The sequence below is a fragment of the Radiomyces spectabilis genome, assembly GCF_025331425.1.
Source record: "Radiomyces spectabilis strain NRRL 2753 chromosome Unknown BYT42scaffold_10, whole genome shotgun sequence".
In the NCBI taxonomy this organism is placed as follows: domain Eukaryota; kingdom Fungi; phylum Mucoromycota; class Mucoromycetes; order Mucorales; family Radiomycetaceae; genus Radiomyces; species Radiomyces spectabilis.
In genome coordinates this window covers 860,980-886,648 of record NW_026251935.1, presented here as the reverse complement: position 1 = coordinate 886,648, position 25,669 = coordinate 860,980, and the positions used below count along the sequence as shown (strand labels likewise).

The 25,669-nt window shown below is 42.4% G+C and overlaps 11 protein-coding genes across 11 annotated transcripts; 7 read left to right on the top strand and 4 right to left on the bottom strand.

The window, feature by feature from the left end:
* Positions 1-214: 214 nt before the first annotated feature.
* BYT42DRAFT_55142 (uncharacterized protein) lies at positions 215-898 on the bottom strand. Its single transcript, XM_051566254.1, has 2 exons — positions 832-898; positions 215-658 (listed from the first exon to the last, which is right to left on the bottom strand). Exons 1-2 carry the CDS (start codon positions 883-885, stop codon positions 281-283), a joined length of 432 nt encoding a protein of 143 aa, XP_051421137.1. The 5' UTR covers positions 886-898; the 3' UTR covers positions 215-280.
* A 1,664-nt stretch (positions 899-2,562) lies between these two features.
* On the bottom strand, positions 2,563-4,761 carry BYT42DRAFT_578863 (WD40-repeat-containing domain protein). Its single transcript, XM_051569328.1, has 11 exons — positions 4,684-4,761; positions 4,475-4,628; positions 4,249-4,397; positions 3,936-4,167; positions 3,786-3,866; positions 3,628-3,706; positions 3,502-3,569; positions 3,302-3,422; positions 3,018-3,230; positions 2,803-2,913; positions 2,563-2,737 (listed from the first exon to the last, which is right to left on the bottom strand). Exons 1-11 carry the CDS (start codon positions 4,691-4,693, stop codon positions 2,666-2,668), a joined length of 1,290 nt encoding a protein of 429 aa, XP_051421136.1. The 5' UTR covers positions 4,694-4,761; the 3' UTR covers positions 2,563-2,665.
* Positions 4,748-7,127, top strand: BYT42DRAFT_55061 (terpenoid cyclases/protein prenyltransferase alpha-alpha toroid). Its single transcript, XM_051566157.1, has 12 exons — positions 4,748-4,939; positions 5,019-5,095; positions 5,173-5,337; positions 5,401-5,547; positions 5,615-5,698; positions 5,756-5,842; positions 5,921-6,050; positions 6,116-6,257; positions 6,325-6,345; positions 6,406-6,475; positions 6,564-6,777; positions 6,844-7,127. The coding sequence occupies exons 1-12, from the start codon at positions 4,856-4,858 to the stop codon at positions 6,976-6,978; spliced, it is 1,356 nt and encodes a 451-aa protein (XP_051421135.1). The 5' UTR covers positions 4,748-4,855; the 3' UTR covers positions 6,979-7,127.
* Positions 7,128-7,217: 90 nt separating this feature from the next.
* BYT42DRAFT_500886 (uncharacterized protein) lies at positions 7,218-7,409 on the top strand (the record flags this gene model as incomplete). Its single annotated transcript, XM_051564736.1, has 1 exon — positions 7,218-7,409. One exon carries the CDS (start codon positions 7,218-7,220, stop codon positions 7,407-7,409), a length of 192 nt encoding a protein of 63 aa, XP_051421134.1.
* A 1,021-nt stretch (positions 7,410-8,430) lies between these two features.
* Positions 8,431-9,054, top strand: BYT42DRAFT_616194 (uncharacterized protein; the record flags this gene model as incomplete). The annotated part of the gene is made up of 1 exon (XM_051572040.1): positions 8,431-9,054. One exon carries the CDS (start codon positions 8,431-8,433, stop codon positions 9,052-9,054), a length of 624 nt encoding a protein of 207 aa, XP_051421133.1.
* An 811-nt stretch (positions 9,055-9,865) lies between these two features.
* BYT42DRAFT_500778 (high mobility group box domain-containing protein) lies at positions 9,866-11,303 on the bottom strand (the record flags this gene model as incomplete). The annotated part of the gene is made up of 5 exons (XM_051564729.1): positions 9,866-9,994; positions 10,071-10,510; positions 10,613-10,733; positions 10,951-10,989; positions 11,166-11,303. The coding sequence occupies 5 exons, from the start codon at positions 11,301-11,303 to the stop codon at positions 9,866-9,868; spliced, it is 867 nt and encodes a 288-aa protein (XP_051421132.1).
* Positions 11,304-12,475: 1,172 nt separating this feature from the next.
* On the top strand, positions 12,476-13,284 carry BYT42DRAFT_578837 (uncharacterized protein). Its single transcript, XM_051569327.1, has 2 exons — positions 12,476-13,120; positions 13,174-13,284. Exons 1-2 carry the CDS (start codon positions 12,533-12,535, stop codon positions 13,243-13,245), a joined length of 660 nt encoding a protein of 219 aa, XP_051421131.1. The 5' UTR covers positions 12,476-12,532; the 3' UTR covers positions 13,246-13,284.
* Positions 13,285-14,269: 985 nt separating this feature from the next.
* Positions 14,270-14,740, top strand: BYT42DRAFT_501030 (uncharacterized protein; the record flags this gene model as incomplete). Its single annotated transcript, XM_051564746.1, has 2 exons — positions 14,270-14,447; positions 14,520-14,740. The coding sequence occupies 2 exons, from the start codon at positions 14,270-14,272 to the stop codon at positions 14,738-14,740; spliced, it is 399 nt and encodes a 132-aa protein (XP_051421130.1).
* A 1,003-nt stretch (positions 14,741-15,743) lies between these two features.
* On the bottom strand, positions 15,744-20,458 carry BYT42DRAFT_519186 (CPSF A subunit region-domain-containing protein). The gene is made up of 8 exons (XM_051565256.1): positions 19,997-20,458; positions 19,441-19,926; positions 18,985-19,348; positions 17,696-18,916; positions 17,461-17,629; positions 16,887-17,363; positions 16,488-16,799; positions 15,744-16,361 (listed from the first exon to the last, which is right to left on the bottom strand). The coding sequence occupies exons 1-8, from the start codon at positions 20,220-20,222 to the stop codon at positions 15,972-15,974; spliced, it is 3,645 nt and encodes a 1,214-aa protein (XP_051421129.1). The 5' UTR covers positions 20,223-20,458; the 3' UTR covers positions 15,744-15,971.
* Positions 20,459-21,454: 996 nt separating this feature from the next.
* On the top strand, positions 21,455-24,157 carry BYT42DRAFT_578827 (CwfJ C-terminus 1-domain-containing protein-like protein). Its single transcript, XM_051569326.1, has 8 exons — positions 21,455-21,588; positions 21,652-21,815; positions 21,886-22,433; positions 22,501-22,702; positions 22,777-23,043; positions 23,121-23,551; positions 23,639-23,739; positions 23,809-24,157. Exons 1-8 carry the CDS (start codon positions 21,566-21,568, stop codon positions 23,939-23,941), a joined length of 1,869 nt encoding a protein of 622 aa, XP_051421128.1. The 5' UTR covers positions 21,455-21,565; the 3' UTR covers positions 23,942-24,157.
* A 36-nt stretch (positions 24,158-24,193) lies between these two features.
* On the top strand, positions 24,194-25,655 carry BYT42DRAFT_578823 (HAD-like domain-containing protein). Its single transcript, XM_051569325.1, has 5 exons — positions 24,194-24,498; positions 24,566-24,772; positions 24,826-25,205; positions 25,284-25,467; positions 25,533-25,655. The coding sequence occupies exons 1-5, from the start codon at positions 24,250-24,252 to the stop codon at positions 25,545-25,547; spliced, it is 1,035 nt and encodes a 344-aa protein (XP_051421127.1). The 5' UTR covers positions 24,194-24,249; the 3' UTR covers positions 25,548-25,655.
* Positions 25,656-25,669: the final 14 nt, after the last annotated feature.

Sequence of the window (25,669 nt, the reverse complement as noted above, 5' to 3'; positions counted from 1 at the left end):
TACCCCACGCCATCTGAGTTCTGGTGACCTGGTCGGTGGTCTGGCCGATGGTCTGGTACAACCCATCTCTCAATTTCCGCTTATGCCGTAGGATTGAACCAGGAAAAGCGTACACTTGGAAGAAATAGCAAAAGGAAAAGAATGGGAAATAAAGAAAGGAATGGAATAGGTGGAATATGCGGGAGAGCTGAGGCACGCTGGATAGGTGGAATAGATGGGATGGACAAGAGGGGTGAGAGAAAAGGAAAAAATAAAAGTAAAAATAAAAGCATGATATGGTCTAGAAATCGTTGAAGCGAGCGGTATTCATGAGACGAGAGGGGGAGGTGAGTGGTTTGAGGGACAAAGGTTCATCGGAAGGCAATCTCATTACGCTGGAAAGATCAAAGTTAGGTGGAGAAGCCGGTTGAAGCGACATGGATGAAGCGGTGGTGGCGGTTAATGCGGGTGAACTGTGGGGAGAGGAAGCGATGGAACAAGAAGAGGCCAGTAACGACGACGATGGTTGCTCAGCAGTCGTGGAAGCCGTTGAGGAAGAGCTGCTTTGTTTTGGGTATGGACGAGGGAAATTAACAAACTCTGGATACGTGTAACCTAGCAGAGGATGGTTGCGAAGGGCATCCACTCGTAAGCATTGTTCACTGCAGTACAGCGATTCCTAGAGAAAGAAAAATCCCCCCAAAAAAAGAAACAAAATGTTAGCCATTGCAAAATGAAAGAAGAATTACAGTGAAATGAAAAAAAAAAAGATGAATGGGGAAATATAAAATGGAGAGTGGGCGGGCTTTTTATTGGCAGTTTATACTAATTTTTTCTTTTATGTTCACTTACGGAATATGGACTGATGGCATTATCACAGGCAGTACACCAGTTAAGGTTACTCATGGTCAAGGAACATTGAAAGGCAAATAATGGTAATAGTCGTTGAAGAGAAACGTGGTGGGTTTAAAAGGACGAAGATTAAAAGGCTAGGAATGGCAAGCGCTTTTGAAAAAAAAAAAGAAGTAATAACGAGAAGAGGAACAAAAAGATGAGAAGAAGAAAGAGAAAACAGCAAAGGTTATTCTATCGGAAAAGAACCGTAAATGAGAGAAACCATGCGGGTTTTTATGCTCACACCTGGTTTTTTTTCCCTTCACGAATCGCAAAGCTTCTGCTTTCAAATCGTAACAGTCACCTTCCAAATGGGGTTCTTATCTTTATTGCCTTTTTCTGCAAAAATAAAAAAGCTGCCATTGTCGTCATCGTTTTTTTTGTCTGGTTTGTCATCTTTGGTTTCTTTTTTTTTCCCAATCTTATTTTGTTTAAAAATAAATGGCCCCTTGCAGGACACTTTTTTCTTTTTTTTTTGATGGTTGCTGTAGTCTTTTTTGTATTCTCCATGGTTTCATTTCCTTTTAAAGCAATGGGTATGCAGGATCCCCAGTGGAGGATTCCAAAGTCAGAGAGAACAAGAGAAGGGGTGGGAAGGTGGAGTGAAAAAGAAAAAAAAATTAAGGCACTGACTTGATTCAGACATCCGCCATTTTCTCTTTTTAGGAGCAAAGCCCAAAACGGTGCCAAGATGGTTTTGATTGGTTTTTGGGGTTTTCTTATCTGGTTGTACAGCATGGAGGAATAACATCATTCTCCTTGATTTAGCGCCTTTTCAAACAGAGCCTGTCCTTAATTGAGATAGCTATCTGACTGGTCGTGCAACCTCTTTTTTCATGATCATCATTCAATTGGCTCTCTCCACTTCTTTTTCAAACCTCTGATCAATTTTTGGAACCCCACCTTTGACCACACAAACTACTTGACCACCTAAAAAAAAATTCCTCTCCCTTTTCATCAAGGTATCATATGAGATTGAACGTCACTCGTATCATTCGTATCATTCACACCTTTTTTACGCAGTCATGCTGCACAATGACAGCTTACTGCAGTGATCCTGATGTAGATCGGTTCCTTTTTTTTTTCCTTCTTTCAATCCATGATAAATAAACCCAGTAAAAAAACCTATTTATTGCTTCATGTCACAATAAAATATTATGCTTTTTGCTTTTCCTATCGAGTCTCATCTACAGTATTAATGTTTTTCTTTTCCTTTTGGTCTATAAACATTCAACTAAATAAACATTCTCACCGGAAACGTCAGTATTTGAAGCGGAATGCAAAGGGCCCGAGCGCATGGTCGTGGTACAATTGCAAGGCCCCATGAATCCGTATTTCGTATCTATCTCTCCAAAAAAAAATATTCACGAGATCAACCCATCGCTCCCATCTCGCTCTAACCAATAAAGACAAGGAAAAAGAAAGAAGGGAAAAGAAGCAAGAAAAAGCAAGTCCCAAAACGCCCCGTCCAGTCCTTTTTAAATTTTTTGATAAGAGAAAAGGAAAAAAATTCCCCAGATTAGGCACATGGGAAATATGAGCCTATGTCTAATCACATCCCCGCCCTTTGCCTTCCCTCTTCGAGTCAAAGCGTCCTGTATTTTCCAACCCGGTACTTTGTGGTGCCTGACAGTCAATAAGTATCATGTCATGGGAGTAAGCAAGAAGATGACAAAAAGGACATAACACAAAAAAAAAAAAAAAAAGATTGACAGATGACCCACGGCGTCGAATTTTCCACATTAAGAATGCCTGTAGTTCTGTGAGATAAGACAAGGCCATGCGATCAAATTTATTGTTCCATTGTGTCATCACAACCCTGTCCTTCACTCTCGGCTTCTTCTTGTCCGTAAATCGTGCTTGCCTGTCATCAACTCATTAACAAATAAAAGAAAGAAGCACATATACAAAACGCAATTTGTCATTTACCATTTGCCATACTTGAAGAATATTATCTTCGGCTGCGCTGCACAGCATCCATGGCTCTACAGGATTCCAGGCAAAATCAGATACCTTGTTGGTATGCCCACCGTGAACAAACTGAGAAACAACGGTCACCATGTGAGTGGAAACAAAAAAAAAAAAAATGACATCAAGAACGTTGGAAACATCAGAATATGAAAAAAAAGGGAATAATCATCTACCAGTAATTCGGGTGGACCGTCAGCTGCTTCTTCAGGTGTTTGTTCATCCCCGATCCTGGCTGTATCCCAAACGAGGATGCGTCGATCGCTACTCGCGGTGGCTAAAATCGTTGCATGATGCGGTGACCATGCAAGCTGGAACACCTCTTCGCGATGGCCTTCCAGGGAATGCAGTTTCACTTTGAGATTCCGTAAATCCCATAATGCAGCCGTCTAAAATACGTCATGTCTGAATTAAAGTGGATGCATTTTCCTATTGGTGCACGAATTGTCGCTCAACTTACACTGTCCCCCGACGCCGTGGCCAAAATCCATTCACTGCCGGGACAAAAATCAATGCAATTCGTCTCTGCACGGTGCGCAATCGTACTGTGAATGGCCGAATTGCCTCTTCGTGTATCCCAGCTATTTTTTTTATCAACCGAAATCTCCATCAAGTTCAAGTTCAAAGCTAGGGGTCCTTTTTGGAGGGAAAGGTTCTTACATCATTAATCGTTTGTCGTCGCCCACAGATCCAAACATCCACTCATGTTGAAGATGCCATGCAATATCCTAAAACAAGATAAATGAGCTATACGTCACCCAATCATGCATCCAAACAACAAGGTACCTCGATACCGGACGAATGCCCCGTGTAAGTGCACAGAGGATCCAGGACACGATGTTCTTTATGCGCTGCACCAATATCCCTGGGTAAAACAAAATATGCAAGTTAGAAAAATCAAACAAGGTCTTCTTTTTTTCTTGAATGATTGGCTGAAAGCATACCATTGACAAATTTTGCCATCAAAACCGGCACTAATAATATGACTTGACATGTTGTGATGGGGATTCCATGATAATCCATAACTGAGAAAAGTCATGTAGACGGGGTTGAGTTTTTTGGCACACATGCTGTTTCATGGAGTGGACACCTACCCTTCCCTGGTGTGTCCATTGAGCTTTAGATCGGGATTGAAGCGTTCGTTTTCTTTAGGAAAAGATTCGTGCATGGTTCGATCAAATACGTAAACGTCGCCTGTCCTTGCTTTTGTAGCAATCACATTTGGGTTTTCATATTGATATCGAGCTCGATTGACTTCTCCTTCGTGGACGATTTTTTGGGTAATTTTGATCTGTGTATCATTGTTCGCACCGTATCCTCCAATTTCTGTCAACAAAAAAGAAACCCGTATCGATATGAGCGTCCAAACTCGGTTCATTGTCTTGCAAATGGATCCAAATCACTTGCCATTGGTTGTATCTTCGTATTTGCGCATATCGATTTCTTCGGGGTGACTGGGAAGTTGCACCGACGCGATTTCCAGGTAATTGGGTTCCTCATCGTTGGTGTGGGTGCCAATAAGTAATCGTTGAACTTTGTAATTCTTATCGGGACGTCTACAGCGAAGGATACAAAAAAAGGAGTTAGAAAAAGAAGAGATCGATTGGCGAATGGAGGAATAGGTTGAACTTGCTTTTCTACGTCTGGAAACCATTGACAGGTCAAACTGGGCCATACTAAGGAGTGACTGATTAGGGTATCGTACAGAAAAGGTGAATTCTTTTTCCACAGTCTGTATTCTTCATTGACGCGTGTCTCGCGTTCATCTTCGGTCTGATGATCAAGTTCTATTCTGCATGTGAGGAGCTTGATAGATGCTTCACCATGATTGATCATGTTTACCAAAATCCATTATATCGATGTGTAAACTGTGGGGAACACGGATCCTCGTCCGACCTCCTCACGGTTTTTTTTTTTTTTGTGGGTCAAAAAATTTCTTTTTTTTTTTTTTCCTTCCCTGGTCTCTTCAAGGTTTCTTTACGCGAGTTTTTTCTTTGCATAAGCATCAGTGAATATGGGCATTCTCAATGGCGATATTCCTTTGGTACAATTACGTTATCAAGACGACGGACTGCCCTCCGATACTTCTATGGAGCAGGTTGTTGACGATTTCCTCCAAATGAGTAGAAAAGCTTAAAGTACTGAGACTTATCGGACTCTTTGTATTATATATTCAGCGACGCGTAGAAGATTCCATCTTGAAATGCTTTGTTCCTTATGCACCCAACAACATTCGCCGAGAATCGCTTGAAAGGTAGCCATTCATTGCCAACTCCATGAGGAAGATAAACGATGGGTCAAACAAAGTGTGCTAACAGCGAAAGACTGCAGTGTTCAGCTTCACCGCAATATGCATATATCGTACTTGCGACGCGGGTTGAAAGGACTGAGCCGATATATGGTGGCCCTCGACGCAAGTAAACCATGGTTATTATACTGGATCATTCATTCCTTGGATTTACTCGGCTCGTCCCTGTCACCGGCAGAAATTGAAAGGTAGCAAAAATGACAGAAAATGACAGCAGGTGTCAAAAAGCGGACAATTAAAGCAATGGATAGAGCCATTGAAACCGTGATCCTGTGGCAACATAAGGAGGGAGGCTTTGCGGGCGGACCTGATCAATTGGCCCATTTGGCTACCACCTATGCTGCCGTCAACTCTCTAGCGATACTTGGAACAGAACAAGCTTACAACGTGATCAATCGGTAAAGAAAAAAAAAGAAATTTAATGCCTGTTCGATTGACAAGACTAAAACGTTTGATGCATAACAGAGACTCGCTGTATGCATTTTTAATGCGTATGAAACAACCCGATGGTTCGTTTACGATGCATGATGGTGGCGAAATCGATATTCGGTAAGCATCCCAAAAACAAGACGAAACTACGAGCAACCCTCTTACACTAACATGCAGAGGCACCTACTGTGCGCTCTCGGTGGCAGCGCTTACCAATCTCCTCACCCCCGAGTTGACAAATAACTGTGCTGAATTCATTCAAAGGTAAGCGTATGGATTGAGAGGAGGAGAAAAAAATGTGTCATGACTCGAATCTTCAATGTTTTACATGGATGCTATCAGATCACAATCCTACGAAGGCGGCATTGGTCCAGCACCGAGTAAAGAAGCCCATAATGGGTATACATTTTGTGCTTTAGCGGCCATGAAGATTCTCGATGGCATGCATTTGTTAAATATGGATAAACTCATTGTAAGTACACTCTCTCTTCTTCTTCTTCTTCTTTTTTTTTTTTTTGACAACCATGGATCAATTAGAAATGGTGCGCGGGAAGGCAAATGGCATTGGAAGGCGGATTTCAAGGCCGAACCAATAAACTGGTGGATGGCTGTTATTCATTTTGGGGAGCAGGCGATTTTCCCATCATCGAGGCCGAACTGGGTTCAGAGATGAAAGAATGTAAGGAGTTTGCTGTAAACTCAATTTTCAAAGAATAATACTTGCTCATTTCTCTATGTGATTATAGTGGGCTATTTATTTGATCGAGGTATTTTTTTGTGGACAAGAGGTAGGAAAAGGTATACCCACTCACATTTCGTTCTTCCAGAGGCTCTACAGGAATATATTTTACTGTGTTGTCAATCAGAAACGGGTGGATTGATAGATAAGCCAGGAAAGTAAGTCTCAATGTGGACAGCCGCTTATCTTTCCACTGTGAAATGTTATACACCGAGAATTTGGTGGTCTCATAATGATATTTGACAGAGGAACGGATTATTATCATACATGTTACTGCTTGTCAGGTTTATCGACTGCACAGCATTTTTTCCACTTTGATGGAGCCAAGGCCAAAGCGATCGAAAGCAAGTTAAAAGCGGACAACGGACGAGAAGTTGACGCAAGAAGGGGAGGTCTTGGTTCACTGATGTGGTATTATACCAACGAGTTTGTGATTCTCGGTGACATTGAAAACCACTTAGTAAGTTGACTTTTTTTTTTTTTTTGCAATTATTCGAAACAAGGCGCTTACATTATGGTTCTCTAGCTTCCCACTCATCCTATCCACAACATTTCCCTGCCAAAAACGCGATCCATGATTAGACACTTTTATAAAAATGAATTACAAGACGTTTTGGATTTGTTACCCAAAGACGAAGATCCATGTGAAGAAGCAGTGTAATAAACAAAATAAAATGACTTGACTGGAGAGTTTTTTTTTTTTTTTCTGTGTTTTGTTTGTTGTTAGCGTTTATTTATGCATGATATGAAGCATTGATTTTCCGCCTTTTCTGTTTCCATTCATCGTTTTTAAATGTCTCACCGACCTCCCTTGTCTTCGCTAAAACCTACCAAAAGTATTCTGAGACGTTCAAAAGAGGATGAACCAGATACACCAAGGTAGGAGACCAAAGGTGTTTTATGGAAACAGCTGATGGGAGAAGAAGAGACTCAATTGATGTTGTGAATCGTAGATTAACTTGGGACGAAGCCAATCTGCAACTAACGGAAGCCCAGAAGAACGCGACCATGAAAGTGGATGAACCGAAAACACCGTACATCCGCTATAATCCTACCACAGATCAAGTGGTGGACATGTCAAAAGGTCAGTGAGAGGAAAAAAAAAATGGCGCGGTTGGCAAAAGAACCAAAGGGAGTGTGTTCTCATTATTCCATGGTTGGCAATTCACAGAATTTTCAGACACCGCCAAACGCGATCCCGATGAATTTCAGTTGGATAATCCAGCTTCAAAGGCCCGAACCGGCGATAATGAATGCGATGAAAATAAAAAATAGTAATTCCTACCGACGCATTGGTTTCATCCGACAGAAAAGCATATTTCCCAGACTCAGATCGCTACACCACCTGCTACCCGTGTGGACTTTTGGTTGTTTTACCATGAATAGATTCAAAAAATGATTTTGAAAATGATATGCGTTATATAAAAAAAAAGACGACAAGTTTGATTGGATCGTAATGTGTGCTTTGTATTTGGTCTGACGAATTCATGCATTGTCTGTTTTTAGCTTATTTTGGCAGAATGGCCAAAAAAAAAAAAAAACCAGCCCATCTCGGAGGACCTGATCCGTAATAATTTTTTTTTTTTACATTATTAGAGTGGCAGTTCCCCGATCAAGTTCATTATGTTTTGAGATATGTGATTGGAGCAGAAGCTTTTGCTTTTTTTATTATTTGATGGAAGTCCAAATAAGCTTTCTGACATTTGGTTTGCACGACGGGTTTTACACGACAGGTTTGCACCACCATCCATTTGCACCATTCAGCATTCCGTAAATTCTACTTACCATAATAGTCGTTTTTTTTTTACGCTTTTCAATAAATGGGGATTGATACAATCACTCTCATTGGTATCCTTTTGAATGCGCACTAGTTTCATGCCCTTCCTTTTTTTTTTTTTACATTCGCCACGCTCATGGTTCCCATTCAAATAAAAAAAAAGGACCACTCGTAGTATTTTCCGGGAATGCGCGGTTTGAAAAAAAATCTGGCCATCGCTCAGAAAAGAAAAAAAAAGTTGTGATGGCGTGGGTTGCCCAAACCTGTTAAAGATTTTTTTTTTTTTTTTCACGGGTCCTCAGACACACAATCACTGAACGGATCGATCTGGCGACAATGAGCAGCAAAGCGCAACTCAGTCGACTGGATCATTTAGCGAAAGCGAGCCATGCCTTGACATTGAGTTGTCCATCACTGTCGCGTTTTTACATGAACCAGTTGCAGCAAAATGTCCGTGATTTCGATATTGAACCTGGCAAAGCATTTCGTCGATTGGCATGTGTGAAATGCGGCCAGCTTATTCTGCCGGGAAAGTACACTTCTGTGACGCTCAAAAAGAAGGGATCCAAGGAAAAGGGTACCAAACGAAAAAATCAACTGGTCTATCGCTGTAATGCATGTTGTTATTCCTATGCTTTGAAAGGATCACATCGAAATTTGATACCCATTTCAGCCACACGTGGCACTCAACCGTTGACAACAATGCCGCCCACCGTGACCGCTTCCCAATCCATTCAATCTTCTCCATTATCAACCTTCTCCTCCTCCTCCTCCTCCTCAACAGCCTCCTCCCGTCCTCACACCGCACCACTGCAGACCTCTCCTTCTCCGTTGCAGGCCAAGAAAAAAAACAAGAAGAAAAAGAACAATCTTCAAGCTTTACTCGCAAGTCGCAAAGAAAAAGAACAGCAGCAGCAACAAAATTCATTCGGTCTGAATGATTTTTTATCTTCACTGTAATGGAGGGAGACCGTGAGTTTTTCATTTGGCGCATGTACATAAAAAAAACGTCGTCGTCGTCAATAAAGTAAAATAAACTATGAGAGAAGATAAACAGCAATAAGCAAATAAGAAAAAAATAAACTATAAAATGTATGAAAAAAAGGAAACAATAGAGAAATTATAGACAGTGCAAAACAATTTTAGAATACAATCCGTTGGTGGGTATAAACCAGAAAATAGCATGAATATCATTTTGACAAGCAAGGAAAAAAAAAGGGGCGGGGGGAATGATGAATGAATGTAAAGAAAAAAAAAATTAAAATTGCATAATGACATGTAAAAAAAAAAAGACCTGCAGGAGAAAAGAATGTAAGAATAACCAGAACTATTTATCACTCGTAGGTACGGAGGTAGGTGCTGAAGATGAAGATGATCGTTCACTGTTGTTACTGGAGGTGGTTGTATTGCTGGCAGGTGGATCTTCATTCAGTAAAAAGAATGGATAATTTCGCAAATCGGTGGTAGGAGTGTTGTTGGTGGTGTTGGTGCCGATAGAGGAGGAGGAAAGTGACCTTGCGTCCGATCCAGATCCAGGACCAGATACCATGGCTTCTGAACTGGAGGGATTTTGTGATTGACTGGAAAGTGAGGCGGATGTGGACGGAGACTGTTCCTGCAGGACGGAAGGGCTTGGCGACCCTGTATCTTGTTTCCGTCGTTTCCTTGGTTTGCCTACAGGGCGTGCTAAACAATAAAAATAAGTTTGCATATCAACTAATATAGGCTGATCATCGTATGATGGTTGCATATCGGCACATGAACTGTAAATTCACCATGATACGATGATTGCAGTCCATTTTTTTTTTTTTTTTTTTTTTTTTTTGTGGCGCGTTTGGAATAATGGATTACCGGCGGCTTCATGCTTTGCTCTGAATTCGGCAAGATAAGCTTGATAATTCTATGTTTCACACCATTTACAGACAATCAATGTTTGATTCTTTTTTTTTTCAATGAATTTTCTTCGATCAGCTTACTCTGTATTCCTCGGTTTTTTGATATTCTTTCAAAGCCGCGGCATATTCTTGTCGAGCGCGAACCGCATTGGCTTCATAAATTTCTTTTTCATCTCGGTCGAGCGTTTTCCATCGTCCGCCCACGATTTTCGCGAGATCCGTAAATGACATGTTGTGATCTTTGAGTTCGGAACGAATTTGATTGGAAAACATAACATACGCTGAAGGCGGTTTAAGAGGTGCGTGTTTATCTGGCTTGGCATGACGGCGGTATTTTCGTTTCCATAAACCGATGACCGTGTCACTCATCGCTGTCTCGTCTTCCGCGGACGATACTCCGCTTGGACCACTCGTATTGCCAATAAAGTTGTCCGATACGGTCTGCAATTTTGGATGGCTGCTTGGGCTGGCTTGCGTATTGGATGAAGAAGCGAATGAATCTGAATCCAATGAAGGAAAGTCTAGATCTCCGAGATAGCATGAACGAATAAGATGCATGCTTTGCCAACTGGGGCCTGGGTCTTTTTTTTTTTTTTTTTTTTTTTTTCTTTTGGATAATTTACCTTTCTGATCTGGGTTCTGTTGTGGCATGTCGCGAACCGTTGTACTATCTTGATATTGCCGCAACATCAAAGGTACCGTAGGTGGAATTCCTTTCGCATTGGCAATGGCTCGTTGAAGTAACTATGACCGGAAAATAATAATCAATCAATCTGTGCCCAATTTTCGTAGAATCAAAAATTAATAATACAAAAAGGGCCATGTTTTGAGACATTTAAACAATGTATACATATAAGCTTTTTTTCTTTTCTTATCAATATGCACATGTGTATATCCATGAGGGTTCTTTTTTCCCAGTTCAAGGAAATACTATACCTACTCGTCTATGACCACGTTTCACACCCATTTGCACTAAATCGGTTTCGGTCACCTCAAGCAACTATGATTGGTAAAGAAAATAAAAAAAAGAAGATTTTTTTGGTCACTTTTTTGCTGTTGTTGTTGTTTGTGGGGGTGAGCTGTGGGGGGAGGGGGGCCTTGGTGAGGTAATAATAAAGACATTGACAAGAAGAGAAGAGAAGAAAAGGAAAAAAAAATAAACCAATTGTTAATTACCGATTCCAATCGATCAAAGCCTTCTTCGACAAATAATTCGAAATATTGCATCAAGTTATATCCAGATAAAAACATCTGTACTTGTTCGTAGTCGAATTGAGGTGGCCCTGATTCGTTATCATTGATGGATGAAGACATAGAAAAATCGGTCGGTGTTCGCTTCTTGCGAAGGAGAGAGCTCGATTTCAATAATACTTTGTGCGTTTTCTTCTCTTTCTCTCTAACTTTTCTTTAGATATTCCTAATAAAATCAACCAGATGGAAGGATCAAAGACAAGAGAAAAAAAAATCAAGTATTAGATGATGATGATGAAGAAGAAGAAAGAAGTAAAGAAAAAAAAAAAAAAAAAAAAAAAAAAAAAGAAAAAGAGAGACAGCGAACTGCGGCTTAACAAAAGCCTAATCCACTATTTGTATATGCATATATTAATATGATTTCATTCGTGAATAACATCGTCGACGATGATAGGATAAAAAAATTCAGCCAACTAAAATGAATGAACAATAATGGTAATAATAATAAAAAAATCACAAAGTCATACTCACAAAATTCCTATAATTTTGTTTCTTGTTTCCTTGGCGACGGTTGAGAGGAGAAAACAAAGGAGACAATTGAAAATAGCTAAAAGGAAAAAGTTTACGCGAAAAGGCAAGGAAAAGAAAATGAAATAAAGAAAAAAGAATGGACTTTTTTTTTTTTTTTGTTTGGGTGAAGAAACAGAAAAGTAAAAAAAAAAACCCACACTTCCATTTTTTTTTTTTTGGCTTGCCTTTTTTTTTCAGATGCACTCGAAGGAAAAAAAAAAAAAAAAAAAAAAAAAGGAAATGACGGAAAAGGCAAGTGGGCGTACCCGAAAGTGAAAAATAAACAAGCGACAAAGGCCATAGAACCAGTAAGAACATGATAGAATACTGCTGAAAAAATGCACATCCAGATTTTCGGATTTTCAGGGCCGGGTCTCGCACTTGAATGAGATAATTCAGTCGAATGATTGCAATTATTTATGCTAATCTGGTTTTAGGGTCGATATCATTTTAAAATACCCTACATAAACACTTGCTTGTATCCTGCCTTGTTGTTAGATCTACCACTTTTTAAATCACTCATATTACCTTAAATCTACATTGTAATTCATCCACCAAGCCATTTTGAAATCAGACGTTGAGGTCTTAAAAATAAAAATAAAAGCCTGGCTGGATGGAGTCGTTAGGATACATCGTCTTTATCATATCTAGGTTTCTTTTTTTTTCGGGTGTATATAATATATATGTGGATTATTATCTTTATGTTTTGATCATCACTTTATCACTTTTTTTTTTTTTTTTTTCCTTTATCACTGATCGTCTTTCAATCTTCCTTGTGTTGCATGCCTGAGTGTGTGTACGTGTGTCAATCTTCAATGTCACAAGCTGCAAGTAAAAACCATCCTCCTCCTCCTTCGGCTCCTCGCTTTTATACTGATCTGCTGTCAGACTATACCCAAGCATTGTGTTACTTTTCTCCTAATGCTGTCAGTCATTCGCCAATAACGCCTTCCATGTCGCCTTTGTTATCCGTGAATCATCCACCGTCAATTTCCGCAGCTTCTTCCTCCGCTTTACTTCCTATTATTGCCACGGGCCGCTTACCTCAGCCTCATCTGCCAACCACCATGGTTGCAACCATGGGAGTTCATTCACCCCTTACCCGAACCGCCACCCCACCCTCGTCCCCATTGCCCACTCAAGCAGACCATCGATTACACTATCGGGGAGCCACCACGGCTCAGGGTCTCCGTCGTCGTCCCAGACGCCGGACGTCCAATCAGCCGGATCTCCGCATGTTTTCTTGTACCACCGAGGGATGTGACAAGGTTTTCAAGCGATCTGAGCATTTGAAGCGGCATATTCGTTCGGTCCATACATTGGAAAAGCGTAAGTGGGAAATCCCAGCTGCGATGGAAACCCCTCAAAATCTTGATCCGGCTTCTTAAGTTCTTGGCTCTTTTTAGCGTTTCAATGTCCTTACCATCACTGCAAAAAACGCTTCTCGAGGTCTGATAACCTCAATCAGCATATTAGGGTCCATGTACATTCATAAGTATGAAATCAGACCCAAAAAAAAGACGAAATCGATCTAAAAAGTAAAATGCAAAAAAAAAAGAGAAGGGCGCTTTCAGCTTGTTTTAAAAAATTCACATTGCGTCATGCTCCCCAGACCAATTGGGTGTACTTTTCTTCCATGTTCTTCGCTAATCCATTTGAGGAATAATCTATTTCTTTTTGGATGACAGAATTACCTCTTTTCTGTCTTTATTCGTTATTTTATTTAGTCTTTCCTACATACGTAATTATCGTTAAATTTCGTTCAATAACCGAAGAAGCAGAAATTTTTTAAAGCATTGTTTTTTTTTATAATTGGATATACCTCTTTCGGAAAAGACTCGACTCATCGAAGGTCTAAGAGCAAATTGGGTCACCAAAAACGGAGTTGCAAAATCAACCCTAAAAAAAGACCCATTCCGTTCAATAAGGTCAGCAGGGCGTTTAATCCACATCTTATTTTTTTTTTTTTCACATCAAAAACGCGTGCGTGGATCCTGATTTGGTCTGTTATGATTCGTAACCTTCGGTTCCCATTCCATCTCCAAAATCAGCAACTACTGTTACATTGCATCTCGAGGGATAATCCAGGAGTCGCCCTTTTTTTTTTATCCTTCTCGGGATTTCTATAGACATTCTTTGTGTGCAACAAAAACGAACATGCACTCACAGACACTTCTCTGCAGATAACTCACTCATCTTGTTTGCTTTTTAACCCGATTTTGCTTTTTTTATCACTTTTTTTTTGTCCATCTTTCACTATCGCACGGTGAAAAAAACTCGATATCTATTTTTTACCAAAGCCGTCATGCCATCATGATTATAACTGTCCCGACGTTATATTCTGTTTTCCAGAAACAGGATACCCTTTTTTCCTTTTGCAATAAGCCCGATCTTGGTGATTTGGGCATAACCTCGAATTTTTTTTTACCATCGAAATGTGTGACTGTTAAAAATCCCTGATCATTTTGCGACGGACGGCTGGGCAAACCAGCAGTCGAGGTCACCTTAGATCGTTGACCATGACAGACGTTACTTCATCTACGGAACCTCCTGCAAATAAGATTCCTACAAAGACACTGTTAACTACAGCAGTTGGTGTTTTTGGTGCAAGCTTCATGGGGGCCATTTGGTACACCAAACGTAAACAATCTCGAGAAATGGCCCAAGCCATGGCCGAAGCAACTGCTGCCGAGTCGGGTGCTGCCACTGCGGCTGCCACCAGTCCAACCTCAGCCGTACTGCAGCCGCCACGGATTCCACCATCGACAGTGCCCAATTCAAACGCTGCATCATGGAAGCCTCCCAAAATGTCACCTGCTGAATATGCTGCGGCCAAACGCGATGCCACATTCTTTGCATTCAAGACCCTCGGTTACGGCACATTATTAGCATTTGGTTCTTTCGGACTCATGGCCACCGCAGTAGGTTATTGGCTCGATGTACGCAACGTAAGTGACTTGATACAGTTTATATTGCGGACTAATTGGTGACTAAAAAGGTCGTTCCAGTTTAGAGAATTTTCGGATAAGCTTCAGATCATTGTCCCTCGTCAAACCTCTCGATTGCGTACGTTCTTGGGTGGCAAGAAACTTGAAATGAATGAAGAAGAAGAAAAAGAACTCGCCGCCATTGATTGGGAAGAAAAATAACTCATTATACCTTTTCAACCATTCAATAACAAACGAATCCACCAACCCCCAACAGAAAAGAGCACCAACAAGCAAAGAGCATTCCATTTATCTTTTTTTTTTCTAACTCCTCATCCGCTACTAGACGATATACCAAAAAAGTTTTTTTTTTTTTTCAAAAAAAAAGTCCCTCCTCTCCAATGTGTTTATTTTTTTTGGGGGATGTTGTTGAATAACAAGCCGTACACCCGCTGTGCAATGGATGCCGCCTGCCACCGGAGGCCGCCCTCTTACTTGAGCGACTTTCGTCAGACAAAAAGCCTAACGCATACACGGCATAACCTGGGCGAGAACTCTTGACGGAACTTCGGTATATCAATGACAACCTTATGGCATACGTTGCAACGTGATTTGTTTCTGAACACGCGCAGGGCAGCGCTGATTGACCCCCTCAGTTCCATCCCGCCCAGGCTATGATAGATCTAGAAAGATGTGTGGGTATGTTGGGTATTTAAAACAATGAGTTAGTAAGCTCTTTGATTGATTCAAATGTTCGTCAAGATATTTTACCTTTTGTTATTTGAGTTTGCGATAGCCATTGATCGCTAGACATGACTTGGATTATATGACATTGAAAATTTTTTGAATTAGTATACGTTCATTATACATCATAGCAAAGGAAAAGAAAATTGGACTTGCCTTGAACCAAATGGTGTACCGGAAGAAAAAAAGATGAACACCGACCCTCTCGATCATTATAAAAAGAAGAGAATCAAAGGGCATAAAAAGTATAACTGACAGAAAACCCAAACTAAATGATGCTACAGAACACCCAGATCGACATCATCCACCACCTTTCTTCAAAAAGAGCTCTACTCACATTTTTATTTGAAAGACGACGATGCTCTGTTTGACCACAACTGGCGCAAACGGCATCTTGCTGCTGATTGTTTCGCCTTTCGTGAAAGTGGGCAGCAAGGCATGATTGAAAGATTAAAAAAAGGTTTAACAGGTCCTGATTACTTAATGTAGATCATGTGATTTACAGATCGCTAATTTCCCAAGCATTTTAATATCGTTAGAGATTCATTGTCTAGAAACCAGAACGCACACGCATGTCTTCAATTTTCTTTTGTACTTCGGACACGCTTCGATCCAATTCATCGGCAATCATTCTTCGTTTTTCTGCAGGCAATAAATTGAATTGTTCGCAGAGATCGCCATCCACCACCGATTTCACAGGTACGTAGAAACTGCGATAAGCCAAATGATCTCGTCCAGCTAGAGGAGGGGCTTCCGCACGCATATGCATTTCCAGCATTTGGAAGAAATCAACGTCTTCCTTGGATACGAATGGTACATAGAGTGAAATTCCGCCAAGGAAGCTCGTCGCCAATAGAACCTCTCGCCCTCCTGATATTAATGTCGTACGATGCAGCGATGTAATGATGTCTCCTGTGAAGTAATGACATAAATTATCAACCTACAAATACAAACACAAAAAATAAACAAACAAAAACAAGTCAAAATAAATATCTTCTTTCCCATATGCAGACCGCCTAGTTTTTTTTCCCCTTCATTATATCGTACGATGGTTGCATGCACATACCTTATTAGGAGCGCCGTGAAGATATCCCTTTTCGTAAAAGATACGATTGCCCGTCGTGTCTTCGTCAATATCTTGACTTGTCGATTGCGGTAATCGATCGACAAAGAAATTGCCAAATTTATCGCCACCGGCAATCGTGTCGTAATCAATCATCGCTGAAGCCGTCATCCATCGAGGTGTGGTATCATCCGCAAACACAACAATGCGATTGTCAGCATGTTTATACACTGCATAATGAACCGATTCTTGGATATCCGTCATAACGATACGGTCACCCTGTGTATGTAGGCTGACCACTTGGTTCGGAATCGACTAATAAAAAAAATCCAACCAACCATCAATCTCGTGAAATCTTTTTTTTTTCTTCCCGTTATCCTATCCCAGCTGGTCCCTACATACCTTATTTTCACATTTTCGCAACATCTTTTTCCGTCCAATGTCGTAAATGCGCAATGCTTTGCCAATACCGGCTAATAACCGACCTTGGAATCCCAATAACGCCGTTGGTACGTCTTCCACAGGGGTCTTGTGAATGAGAGACAACTGAAGCCCGCCCGCTTCATTCGATACGATACGATACAGATGGATGAACCCTCCAGAGCAGGATTTAGGTGCCAACTGAACATCTTTGCCCGTTCCCACCGCCACAAATTGTTCACTCGCATCATTGGAGTGAGGGTTATTTCGAAACTGGACCATGGCCACACTAAAAGCCGCTTCATTTTCTTCCAATTCCAGTTCATGCAGTGTCGCTCCCTGGAAAGGTTCCACCAGACGGATACAGCTCGCCCATTTGCCAGCCGCATTGCGTACATGACCAAACTGAAGGGGATCCAAATTGGTAATATCCTCATCAATTTCAAAACCTTCTTTCTCCTATATCCAGGTCGAAAAAGAAAATCATCAAAGGTATTAGATCCCGTTATATGCATTTGATCACAATTTTTTTTTTTTTTTTTTTTTTTTTTTTTACCTTGATGGCAAGTTCTTTTTGTTTTTCAGCGGGTGAAAATGTAGCATAATCACTTTCAACCACCACAAACGTTCTTGTGCTCAGGTGAAGTGCGAACTTTCGAGGAGTGTATTTGAGAGGAATCGCCACTTGATTGAAAATAGACCCCAGCTTTTCCACAGTGAAAATTCTAATAAAAGAAAAGCAATGCATGTGAACATTGGTTACTTTTTGCTTTGGGTTCACTGATAATTACCTTAATGTATTGCCTGCGACGGCTACGACACCATCAGGGCATTGTTCGCTGATAAAAGGGCTACCGTATTCGAGCATATCGTAACTCAACGGAGTGAGATACAGTCGGCTTTGGAAAGTGTAACTAACCCAGGGTTTGCTCGATAAGGCCAGCACCGCAGGTCGGCCCTGGATTTCAATCTTGAATAATTTAATGCTTTTGGCACCAATAAATCGTGTGCGTGTATCTGATAGTTGGCCCGTAATTGTATCCAAAATTGTTCGCAAAAGTACACCATTGGACAGACCAATATTCAGGTATTGTGTACCGTGTCCACGTTCCACACCAGTATCGAACATCTCGGCAATACATAAACTGGAAGCCACCCCTTGGACGGCTTGCATTGAGATCGATTCCAAGCATGAATCGGGATCCAAGCTGAGAATACGCACCGTTTGGTCATCGCAGCCCACTGCCAAATGACGCGATCGTTGCCTTCCTTCCGGAACATCGCCGATAGCCAAACATGTAATGTTCGATGACATTTGTTTGCGTTCATGATGCTCGTTCAATTGGCCCATATTGTCTAATTCAAAATATACAATTTCGCCATCCGAGAGCGCTACTACGACTTGGCGGTTGTTGGTAGCGGCTTGGACAATCGATTGACCAGCCGGGGCTCGCCATTCATTGACACGACGATCGGCGCGAATGTGACGGATACCTTGAGGATAGACCTGAATCAAGGCGTCCTCACCGAGTTGCACCACATCAATGGTCGGCGCCGTGGCCAGAAATCCTGTATCCGTGACTTCCTCGACGGTCTCGCCAATGGAAAGAACAAGCGTCGCATTGGCAAAAGAGACAACAATGTAAGCGTGATATTGGTCATCGTGTCGAAGTTTCGTTGTCCACACTGCGCTGGGGTTGCCGGGCAATTCACTGACGGCTAATTCCGACGCTTCCAAGCCTTGGTTCAAAATGCGCAAAGTGGATCGTGATCCACGTCCACACAGAGTATAAATACGCGGTGTATCTTCATCGGCTAAATTCAGCACTTTCGCATCCGTCACGGGCGCCAACGATTCCAACTCATCCACAAGCATCAAGTTCTTGAGAGGACGAGGCTTAAAGTATACAAGCGGCGTTTCATCTTGGGCTTCTTCAGCTTCCATGTAGTCCGCCGAAGAAATTTCAGGATCGTCAGGATCGTCACCGAGATTTTCAAACGAATAATGATGACTTGAGAAAAAAAGAAAAAAACGAAATTTAGATCGAATACCCCACTTATCCGGATAAAATCAACTTACTGATTGCCAAATTCATTGGCTGCGAACAAAAAGCCGCTCTTCAGAATGCACAACGAGGTAGCCACGGGAATGGTATCAAAATATTTGATGGTCATGCCTTGCACCACCCCTTCAGCATGGTCCATCGTCACCTTGTACAAGTCCCCTTCTTCCGACTGAATAAGGAAAAAGAACTGCGTCTTCTTGTTGATCTTCATCTTATGAACTGCTGCGGCAACAATGATGATACCGCGGCTGCTATCTTCGAGAGGTTGGGCTCGACGAGGAATTGGGATACGAACTTCGGGCATATCTTGATGCTTGTACGTAATAAAGTTTTCCGTGCATACGAGCACACCGGACGGACCATCGTTACCACCAGGCACTAAAACACAGAAAAGGAACCGCCCCAATGTCAATACTTCACTGAATCTTTCCTTCCGTTTTACGTTTTTGCTGCGTGACTCTTTCTATTACCTGAAATAAGCATATTGGCATGAAAGTGCACAGGTTCACTCCATTTACGAACTACGTGATTGAGACCAAGGTCCAATTCGTAGTATGTCAACAGCTTTTCGGCATTCTTGGCCGCATCACCGGTGGGATCCTGATCCGCATCGCTGTAATCGACTTCCAAACAAGCAAATGTGGGATTCTCGAAACCGACATCTAAACCGGTAATATGATGAATAATGGTGTGGCTCTTGTGAGCTTCGAGAGGCGACGAAATGGTTAAACGTGCGGCAGAATCACGATTCAAAATGTACACGAGTTTCTGTTTTTCAGCTGCGGCGATCATGACCGCACGACCTTTGGGATCGGTCGCGAGGTATTGACCGGGAACGATTCGACGACAGCCCGTTTTTCCATACGTTTCCTGGTGGACTTTATCAAAGACGTTCTTTGCTGGATTGTACTCTAGAATAACGATACGACCTGAATCCGAACCGACCACCACATAATCTAGCCAAGATCGTGTGTGAGTCCCTTTTTCGTTCTTTTTCTTCCCATACACTTTCCCCTAAAAACTTACCTTTACTTGCACCCGTCAAGCGAAAAGGTGCAATGGTGCGAACCAGACCAAACATTTCATGAGAAAGGATAGTGTGGACTTTGCCGGTATTTGGGTCAGGACGTAAGAGTTCCAAGCGCGTTTGTCGCGCAACGATAAGCTCTTGCTGCTTTGTGCCGGAAAAGTTGCCATGGATGGCTTGATTGATGGCTGAACTTGGATTCAGAGTCAAATTATACAAATACATGTCGAAAAGAGTCGAATACGCTGATGAACCCGATGGATGCTGACTTTCTTATGACTTGCAATGTTCGTCAATGGAATTCGAATTAGGAATGCAGGCTGTTTTCACTATTTGTCAGGAACAACCACAGCCGAAAATAGCTTTAAAGGAAAATCGAGATTGACCCGGTTTCGTTCTTATATAATGCGGAAGCAGAAAAAAGACGACGTGGACCGATCGACCTATGGACTCTCTGCAAGTGGACAGTCGCAGTGGCAAATTTCGATTTTCCCTTTTTTCGCAGCCTCTCTGGGGCAATGGACGTGACTGCTTTCGTGGCGCTTGTTTAGAAAAATGACGTCGACACCCAAGCGCCAACCGACCACGTTGTGCGATGTGCTGCTCCTATCTTATGTTTCCGCCAAAACAGTATGCATCTCTTACAATAAACGCACAGGTGTTGCATTGTTCGGAATTGTCATTGACGTTATTTTAGGAGCTTTGCTCATCCGCGTTCAGGCACTTTTCTGATTGGCTGCTTTTTCGCGAATGATTTTTTGGCTTCAGAATGTATTAGGAGCCAAACATCAAAAGCCAGTCGATCAGAACAGCACCTGGCCTAAAAAATAACCACCTTCAGTTTAAAGGAAGGACACTAGATAAACGGGAATACTGACACGTATTTCTGCACGCTTATTCAGCTTCTTGAGACAGCTGGGTAAAATGTACCAGAAATTCCTATCACTGTTAGAGTGGCACTAGAATTATGGGAATTGGACAATTCCCTCAGAGCTGTCAAGGCCGAAAACTGCCTATATCAGTCTATGATTGCTCAGCAAAGGCACGATGATGGTAGCCATGCTTTTGAGTTGATAGTTGGTAATAGTCGCGCATCATGAATATATCATAGATTTCATTTGTACAAAACTTTTTCAAGACCATGTCAACTTACAGTTACATATGGATTCTGCATAGTCAATGAAGGCCCTTTTCATATACGACATTTTGACTACCCTTGTCCTACTCGTGTGCGTACATAAAGCAGAAACATGCTCAAAAACGCCTCGAGAATGGATAGCTTGCCTTTCAGAAGGTGGATAGTAGCAGCCTCATAACAAAAACTATATTTCCAATTTTGACGTTGGCGTCATGTGCACCTTGAACACCTAAAAATTATGAGGTATGCAAAAATTATGAGGCATTGCAAAGGCATATTCCTGGTGGCTCACTTTGAGTTGGTGATACACAGCAGGCATGATTTCCTGTTCGGAGTCGACGAGTGGCTTGTGCACCGATTGAGTGAGAATTATGCGCAATTTCGATTTTTCGTTCCAAACCAGCTTTCCACTGACGTACAGATTATCTTCATGGCACAAACCCCGATCAAAGTGTAATAACAGACTCGACTCATTCCCATAAAGACAACATGAGGCACTAAACTGGGATGAAATAGACTGGTGACTGGATCGGTCAATGGCCGCTTCACCGAGCTTTTCGACAAAGCCAAAACGATCAATAATAAATACGGGCCATTTGACGTTTTACTATGCACCGGCAACTTTTTCAACGAGACAAGCGATATTGAAACGAACGCATTGCTTCAAGGCGTTATAGATGGTATGTTAACGATTTTCTTGTCTCGTTTTACAAAGTCATTCATTCTCATTTGCTTTTGTATGTCCGGTAGTTCCTTTGACAACTTATTTCATCACCGGCAGCAATGCTTTGCCTGCCGCAGTGCAATCGCGCATCGAAAAGGCAGACGGCGAAATCACATCCAACTTGTACCATCTCGGTAAACGCGGTGTGCTGACGACAGCCCAAGGCTTAAAAATTGCTTTCCTGTCTGGAGCATTGCAGGATTCGAAAGACGCCGACGAGGGTGAGGCGGCCAATAAATACACGCAAAAGGATATCCAAGCGTTGCAGTCGACCCACATGCCAATTACTTCGCCCGCTGGCGTGGATATCTTGCTAACCCACGAATGGCCGGGAGGGATCGAAACTCACAGTGCTCTGAAGCCGGCTTCGTCCCTTGCCACCTGCACTACCTCGGTCGCCCAATTAGCGGCCGTCTTGAAACCACGATACCATTTTGCTGCCTCGGAAGGCGTATTTTACGAACGCGAACCTTATGCAAATGCCGTTGGCTTTGGAGGACCCGAGGAAAGACCCGCCGATCACGTTTCTCGTTTCATCGGTCTAGGCGATGCATTAAACACTTCCAAGCAGCGAGTAAGTCATCTGTCTACAAAGGCAGTGGTAGAGAGTCAGGCTACTCACTATTATTATGACGTAATAGTGGTTCTATGCCTTTAATCTGGCGCCTTTAAGCACCGTGTCCGCGGATACTTTGAAGACGGTGCCTGAGAATACGACCAGTTCTCCTTTTGTCGAATTGTTGTCAGGAAACGCCAGCAGTGTCGGTCAGAAACGGTCGCATACTACCACCGTGGATGACGCCAGTGGAGGTTATTTCTATGGCAATGATGCGAAACGTCCAGGTAAAATGAAACTTTCTTTCATTCCGCGATCATTGGATGGGACCTAATCTGATACGTTTATTGATATTGTTTAGCCACAGTGCCTCCGGAAGGATATGTATGCAACCGATGCCATGTGCCTGGACATTGGATCAAGGAGTGTCCAAATGCTTCCAACGATGCGTTGGTATGTCGAGCTTGTAATCAATCTGGTCATCACATCCGAGACTGTCCGAATGCTTCTACCCATCGCCGAGAACCTCCTGCTGGTTACCTGTGCAAAATCTGCAAAACTCCCGGTCACTTTATCAATGAGTGCCCTGAGAAACAACAACGCGATCCTAATAAACGTGGCGCCGACTGTAAGTGTGATTTTCTGCCGACGATGGACTGGTCGCTGAATTCGTTTTCCATGCTCACTCCACGGTCCATATCACAGTAGAATCGTGTTGGTTCTGCTTAGCGAATCCTAAGCTTGCCAAACATTTGATTGTGTCGATTGGTGACAGTATCTACGCGACGCTGGCAAAGGGCCCCGTGGTTTCTAGTCATGCGCCCGGGGCCATACCTGGAGGCGGACATGTTTTATTGATTCCGATCACTCACTATCCCACTTTCAGAAAAATTCCGATGGAAGCTCAGGTCGAAGTAGTGGCCGAGTTGGAAAAATACAAAAGCGCTTTGCGACAGCTCTTTGAAAAACATGGATGTGACATGGTCGTTTTCGAGGTCTGTCGCGAAACCTTGCGGGGCATGAGCCATGCTCACCTTCAAGTCGTGCCTGTGCCCAAAGAGAAAAGCCCGCTGTTGGAGGAGACTTGCTTAAAGGAAGCTGAGTCTCAAGGCATTCAGTTTACCGACAGGGTCCCGGTACGTGATGGAACGTGGTCGGGATATGAAAAGGGCGAGCTAACTAAATGTCCAAAAACGAAAAAAATTTGGATGGGGTAACATTAGGAAAATCCAGAGGTTGCCTATTTCAAGATAGACTTGCCCAATGGGCGGTCGTTAGTGCACATTATTCAACCCCGCGAGCGATTCAATTTGCAATTTGGAAGGTAAAGGGCATGGGATGATATCATCGTGGAGAGCTGACTTTGGAGGCTAATTATTTAACCTCTGATCAGACTGGCGATTGCAAAGGTACTCGGCCAACCCGAACGTGAAGATTGGAAAGCATGTGCACAATCAGAGGAAGAAGAACGAAAGGACGCCAATGATTTCAAGGCTGTGTTTAAACCTTTTGATTTCACTCTGTGATAACCGCCATCTGAACTTTGATCGCATCATTGATGACGGCTTGACTAATATTAATTGGGAAATAAAGATCCGGGGAAGTGGGTCATTGCCCTTCACTCTCGCTTAATTCGACTGATCGTATCTTGAATCACTGCAATCCCCGTTATTTGATGCCTTCAGTCTAAGTAGGCATGCCAAAAAAAAAAAAAAAGTCAGTCGTCTATAAAGGAAGGAGCCATGTTTCCATTTTACGGTTTTCGGTTCGTTTTTGACGTTGGTTCCTTCTTCTCTTTACTTTTTTCATTTCTATTGATCCATATAAGTTTATCATGACGATTCCTGATATCCACGTGTCCAAGGATTTGAGTTTGGTGAACCCGAACGATCAAAGCATTTCCCGTGATTTGGCTGCTCAGTTTGCTGAACGTATGGGACAATTACATATGGACGATCAGATTCCTCCTCATCAAAGCAAGGATTGGGCTTTATTGAAAGACCCTGTCATTCACACCGAACGTTTGGACGCTATTCGACAAAAGAAGGGTTATATCATTGATATGGATGGCGTGATCTACCATGTAAGAGACAAAGGATGTGAAATAGCGCGAGAATATGTATTGATCGATACATGTTGGATCGATCTAGGGAAACAACCTTTTGCCTGGTGCAAAGGAATTTGTCGAATTCTTGAACAAGAACAACAAGAAATACCTGTTCCTGACCAACAACTCGGCCCCCACTCCTCGTGAATTGCAATCCAAGTTGGAACGTTTGGGTATCGATGTGACAGCCGATCACTTTTTCACCTCTGGTCAGGCTACCGCTTACTTTTTGAAATCGCAAATGCCCGAGGTATGATCCGAAAACGGTGGGATAATTAAATGGGATATTGATAAATCACACAGGGCGGCACTGTCTATGTGATTGGTGAACCTGGTTTGGCATATGCTTTGTACGATATGGGCTTCTTTATGAACGACCACAATCCCGACTATGTGGTGCTTGGTGAATCGGCTTCGTATAACTTTGAGAAACTGACCAAGGCCGTTCAATTGGTGCAAAGTGGTGCGAAACTGATTGCTACCAACTTGGACGTGGAGACCTTGGATTCCGCTGGTCGCAAGATTCCTGCTACCGGTGCATTCAGTGCGGTGGTCGAACTGGTGACCAAGACCAAGGCTTTCTTCTGCGGCAAGCCTTCGGCTTTGATCATGCGTTACGCACAGCGTGTGTTGGGCTTAAGCCGTTTGGAAACATGTATTATTGGCGACCGCATGGACACAGAGTAAGTGGTTTTTATTCCCGTGCCTTCCCGCTTTCCTCAGGAGTTGACACCTTTTTGTGCCATCGCGCGCCATTTTAGCATTGTTGCTGGTATCAGCTCCGAAATCGATCCCGTATTAGTGTTGTCGGGTGTGACTGAAATGCCCGATCTCGCTCAATTCGCGTACCGCCCCTTTATTATCTTGGGCGGTGTCTACGAAATCCCTAATGAGGATGAAAAGAACCTCGTCACCGACAGCGAACTCGAAGAAGCCAGTCGTCGTGTAAGTGAGGGACAATGATCCGCATCATTGCTCAAAAAATGACTAACATAGATTCCCTGTTTTAGGCCTCCTTCCTTTAAACCACCCTTTTAACATTAACCTGTCCCGTTCCCTTTTATATATCATTGCAATGCTGATAGTAATAATAAAAAAGTACATGTTTCACATAGAATAAAATACAATTATCGTTCTCAAAGTTCCC

What these genes read in the sequence shown, in the direction of transcription:
- BYT42DRAFT_55142 (XM_051566254.1), bottom strand. Translation starts at nt 885, where the DNA reads ATGAGTAACCTTAACTGGTGTACTGCCTGTGATAATGCCATCAGTCCA. An exon ending in ATGCCATCAGTCCATATTCC is followed by an intron (nt 659 to 831) that starts GTAAGTGAACAT and finishes TTCTTTCTCTAG; the next exon opens with GAATCGCTGTACTGCAGTGA.
- BYT42DRAFT_578863 (XM_051569328.1), bottom strand. An exon ending in ATACGAAGATACAACCAATG is followed by an intron (nt 4,168 to 4,248) that starts GCAAGTGATTTG and finishes TTTTGTTGACAG; the next exon opens with AAATTGGAGGATACGGTGCG. An exon ending in GGCATTCGTCCGGTATCGAG is followed by an intron (nt 3,570 to 3,627) that starts GTACCTTGTTGT and finishes ATCTTGTTTTAG; the next exon opens with GATATTGCATGGCATCTTCA.
- BYT42DRAFT_55061 (XM_051566157.1), top strand. Translation starts at nt 4,856, where the DNA reads ATGGGCATTCTCAATGGCGATATTCCTTTGGTACAATTACGTTATCAA. An exon ending in CCGATACTTCTATGGAGCAG is followed by an intron (nt 4,940 to 5,018) that starts GTTGTTGACGAT and finishes TTATATATTCAG; the next exon opens with CGACGCGTAGAAGATTCCAT. An exon ending in GGGCTATTTATTTGATCGAG is followed by an intron (nt 6,346 to 6,405) that starts GTATTTTTTTGT and finishes TCGTTCTTCCAG; the next exon opens with AGGCTCTACAGGAATATATT.
- BYT42DRAFT_578837 (XM_051569327.1), top strand. Translation starts at nt 12,533, where the DNA reads ATGCCTGAGTGTGTGTACGTGTGTCAATCTTCAATGTCACAAGCTGCA. An exon ending in CGATGGAAACCCCTCAAAAT is followed by an intron (nt 13,121 to 13,173) that starts CTTGATCCGGCT and finishes CAATGTCCTTAC; the next exon opens with CATCACTGCAAAAAACGCTT.
- BYT42DRAFT_519186 (XM_051565256.1), bottom strand. Translation starts at nt 20,222, where the DNA reads ATGTATTTGTATAATTTGACTCTGAATCCAAGTTCAGCCATCAATCAA. An exon ending in GCCAATGAATTTGGCAATCA is followed by an intron (nt 18,917 to 18,984) that starts GTAAGTTGATTT and finishes TTTTTTCTCAAG; the next exon opens with TCATCATTATTCGTTTGAAA. An exon ending in AAAAAGAACTTGCCATCAAG is followed by an intron (nt 17,364 to 17,460) that starts GTAAAAAAAAAA and finishes ACCTGGATATAG; the next exon opens with GAGAAAGAAGGTTTTGAAAT.
- BYT42DRAFT_578827 (XM_051569326.1), top strand. Translation starts at nt 21,566, where the DNA reads ATGGCACAAACCCCGATCAAAGT. An exon ending in GCTTCAAGGCGTTATAGATG is followed by an intron (nt 21,816 to 21,885) that starts GTATGTTAACGA and finishes TATGTCCGGTAG; the next exon opens with TTCCTTTGACAACTTATTTC. An exon ending in CAATGATGCGAAACGTCCAG is followed by an intron (nt 22,703 to 22,776) that starts GTAAAATGAAAC and finishes GATATTGTTTAG; the next exon opens with CCACAGTGCCTCCGGAAGGA.
- BYT42DRAFT_578823 (XM_051569325.1), top strand. Translation starts at nt 24,250, where the DNA reads ATGACGATTCCTGATATCCACGTGTCCAAGGATTTGAGTTTGGTGAAC. An exon ending in TGGATGGCGTGATCTACCAT is followed by an intron (nt 24,499 to 24,565) that starts GTAAGAGACAAA and finishes GGATCGATCTAG; the next exon opens with GGAAACAACCTTTTGCCTGG. An exon ending in TGAAATCGCAAATGCCCGAG is followed by an intron (nt 24,773 to 24,825) that starts GTATGATCCGAA and finishes TAAATCACACAG; the next exon opens with GGCGGCACTGTCTATGTGAT.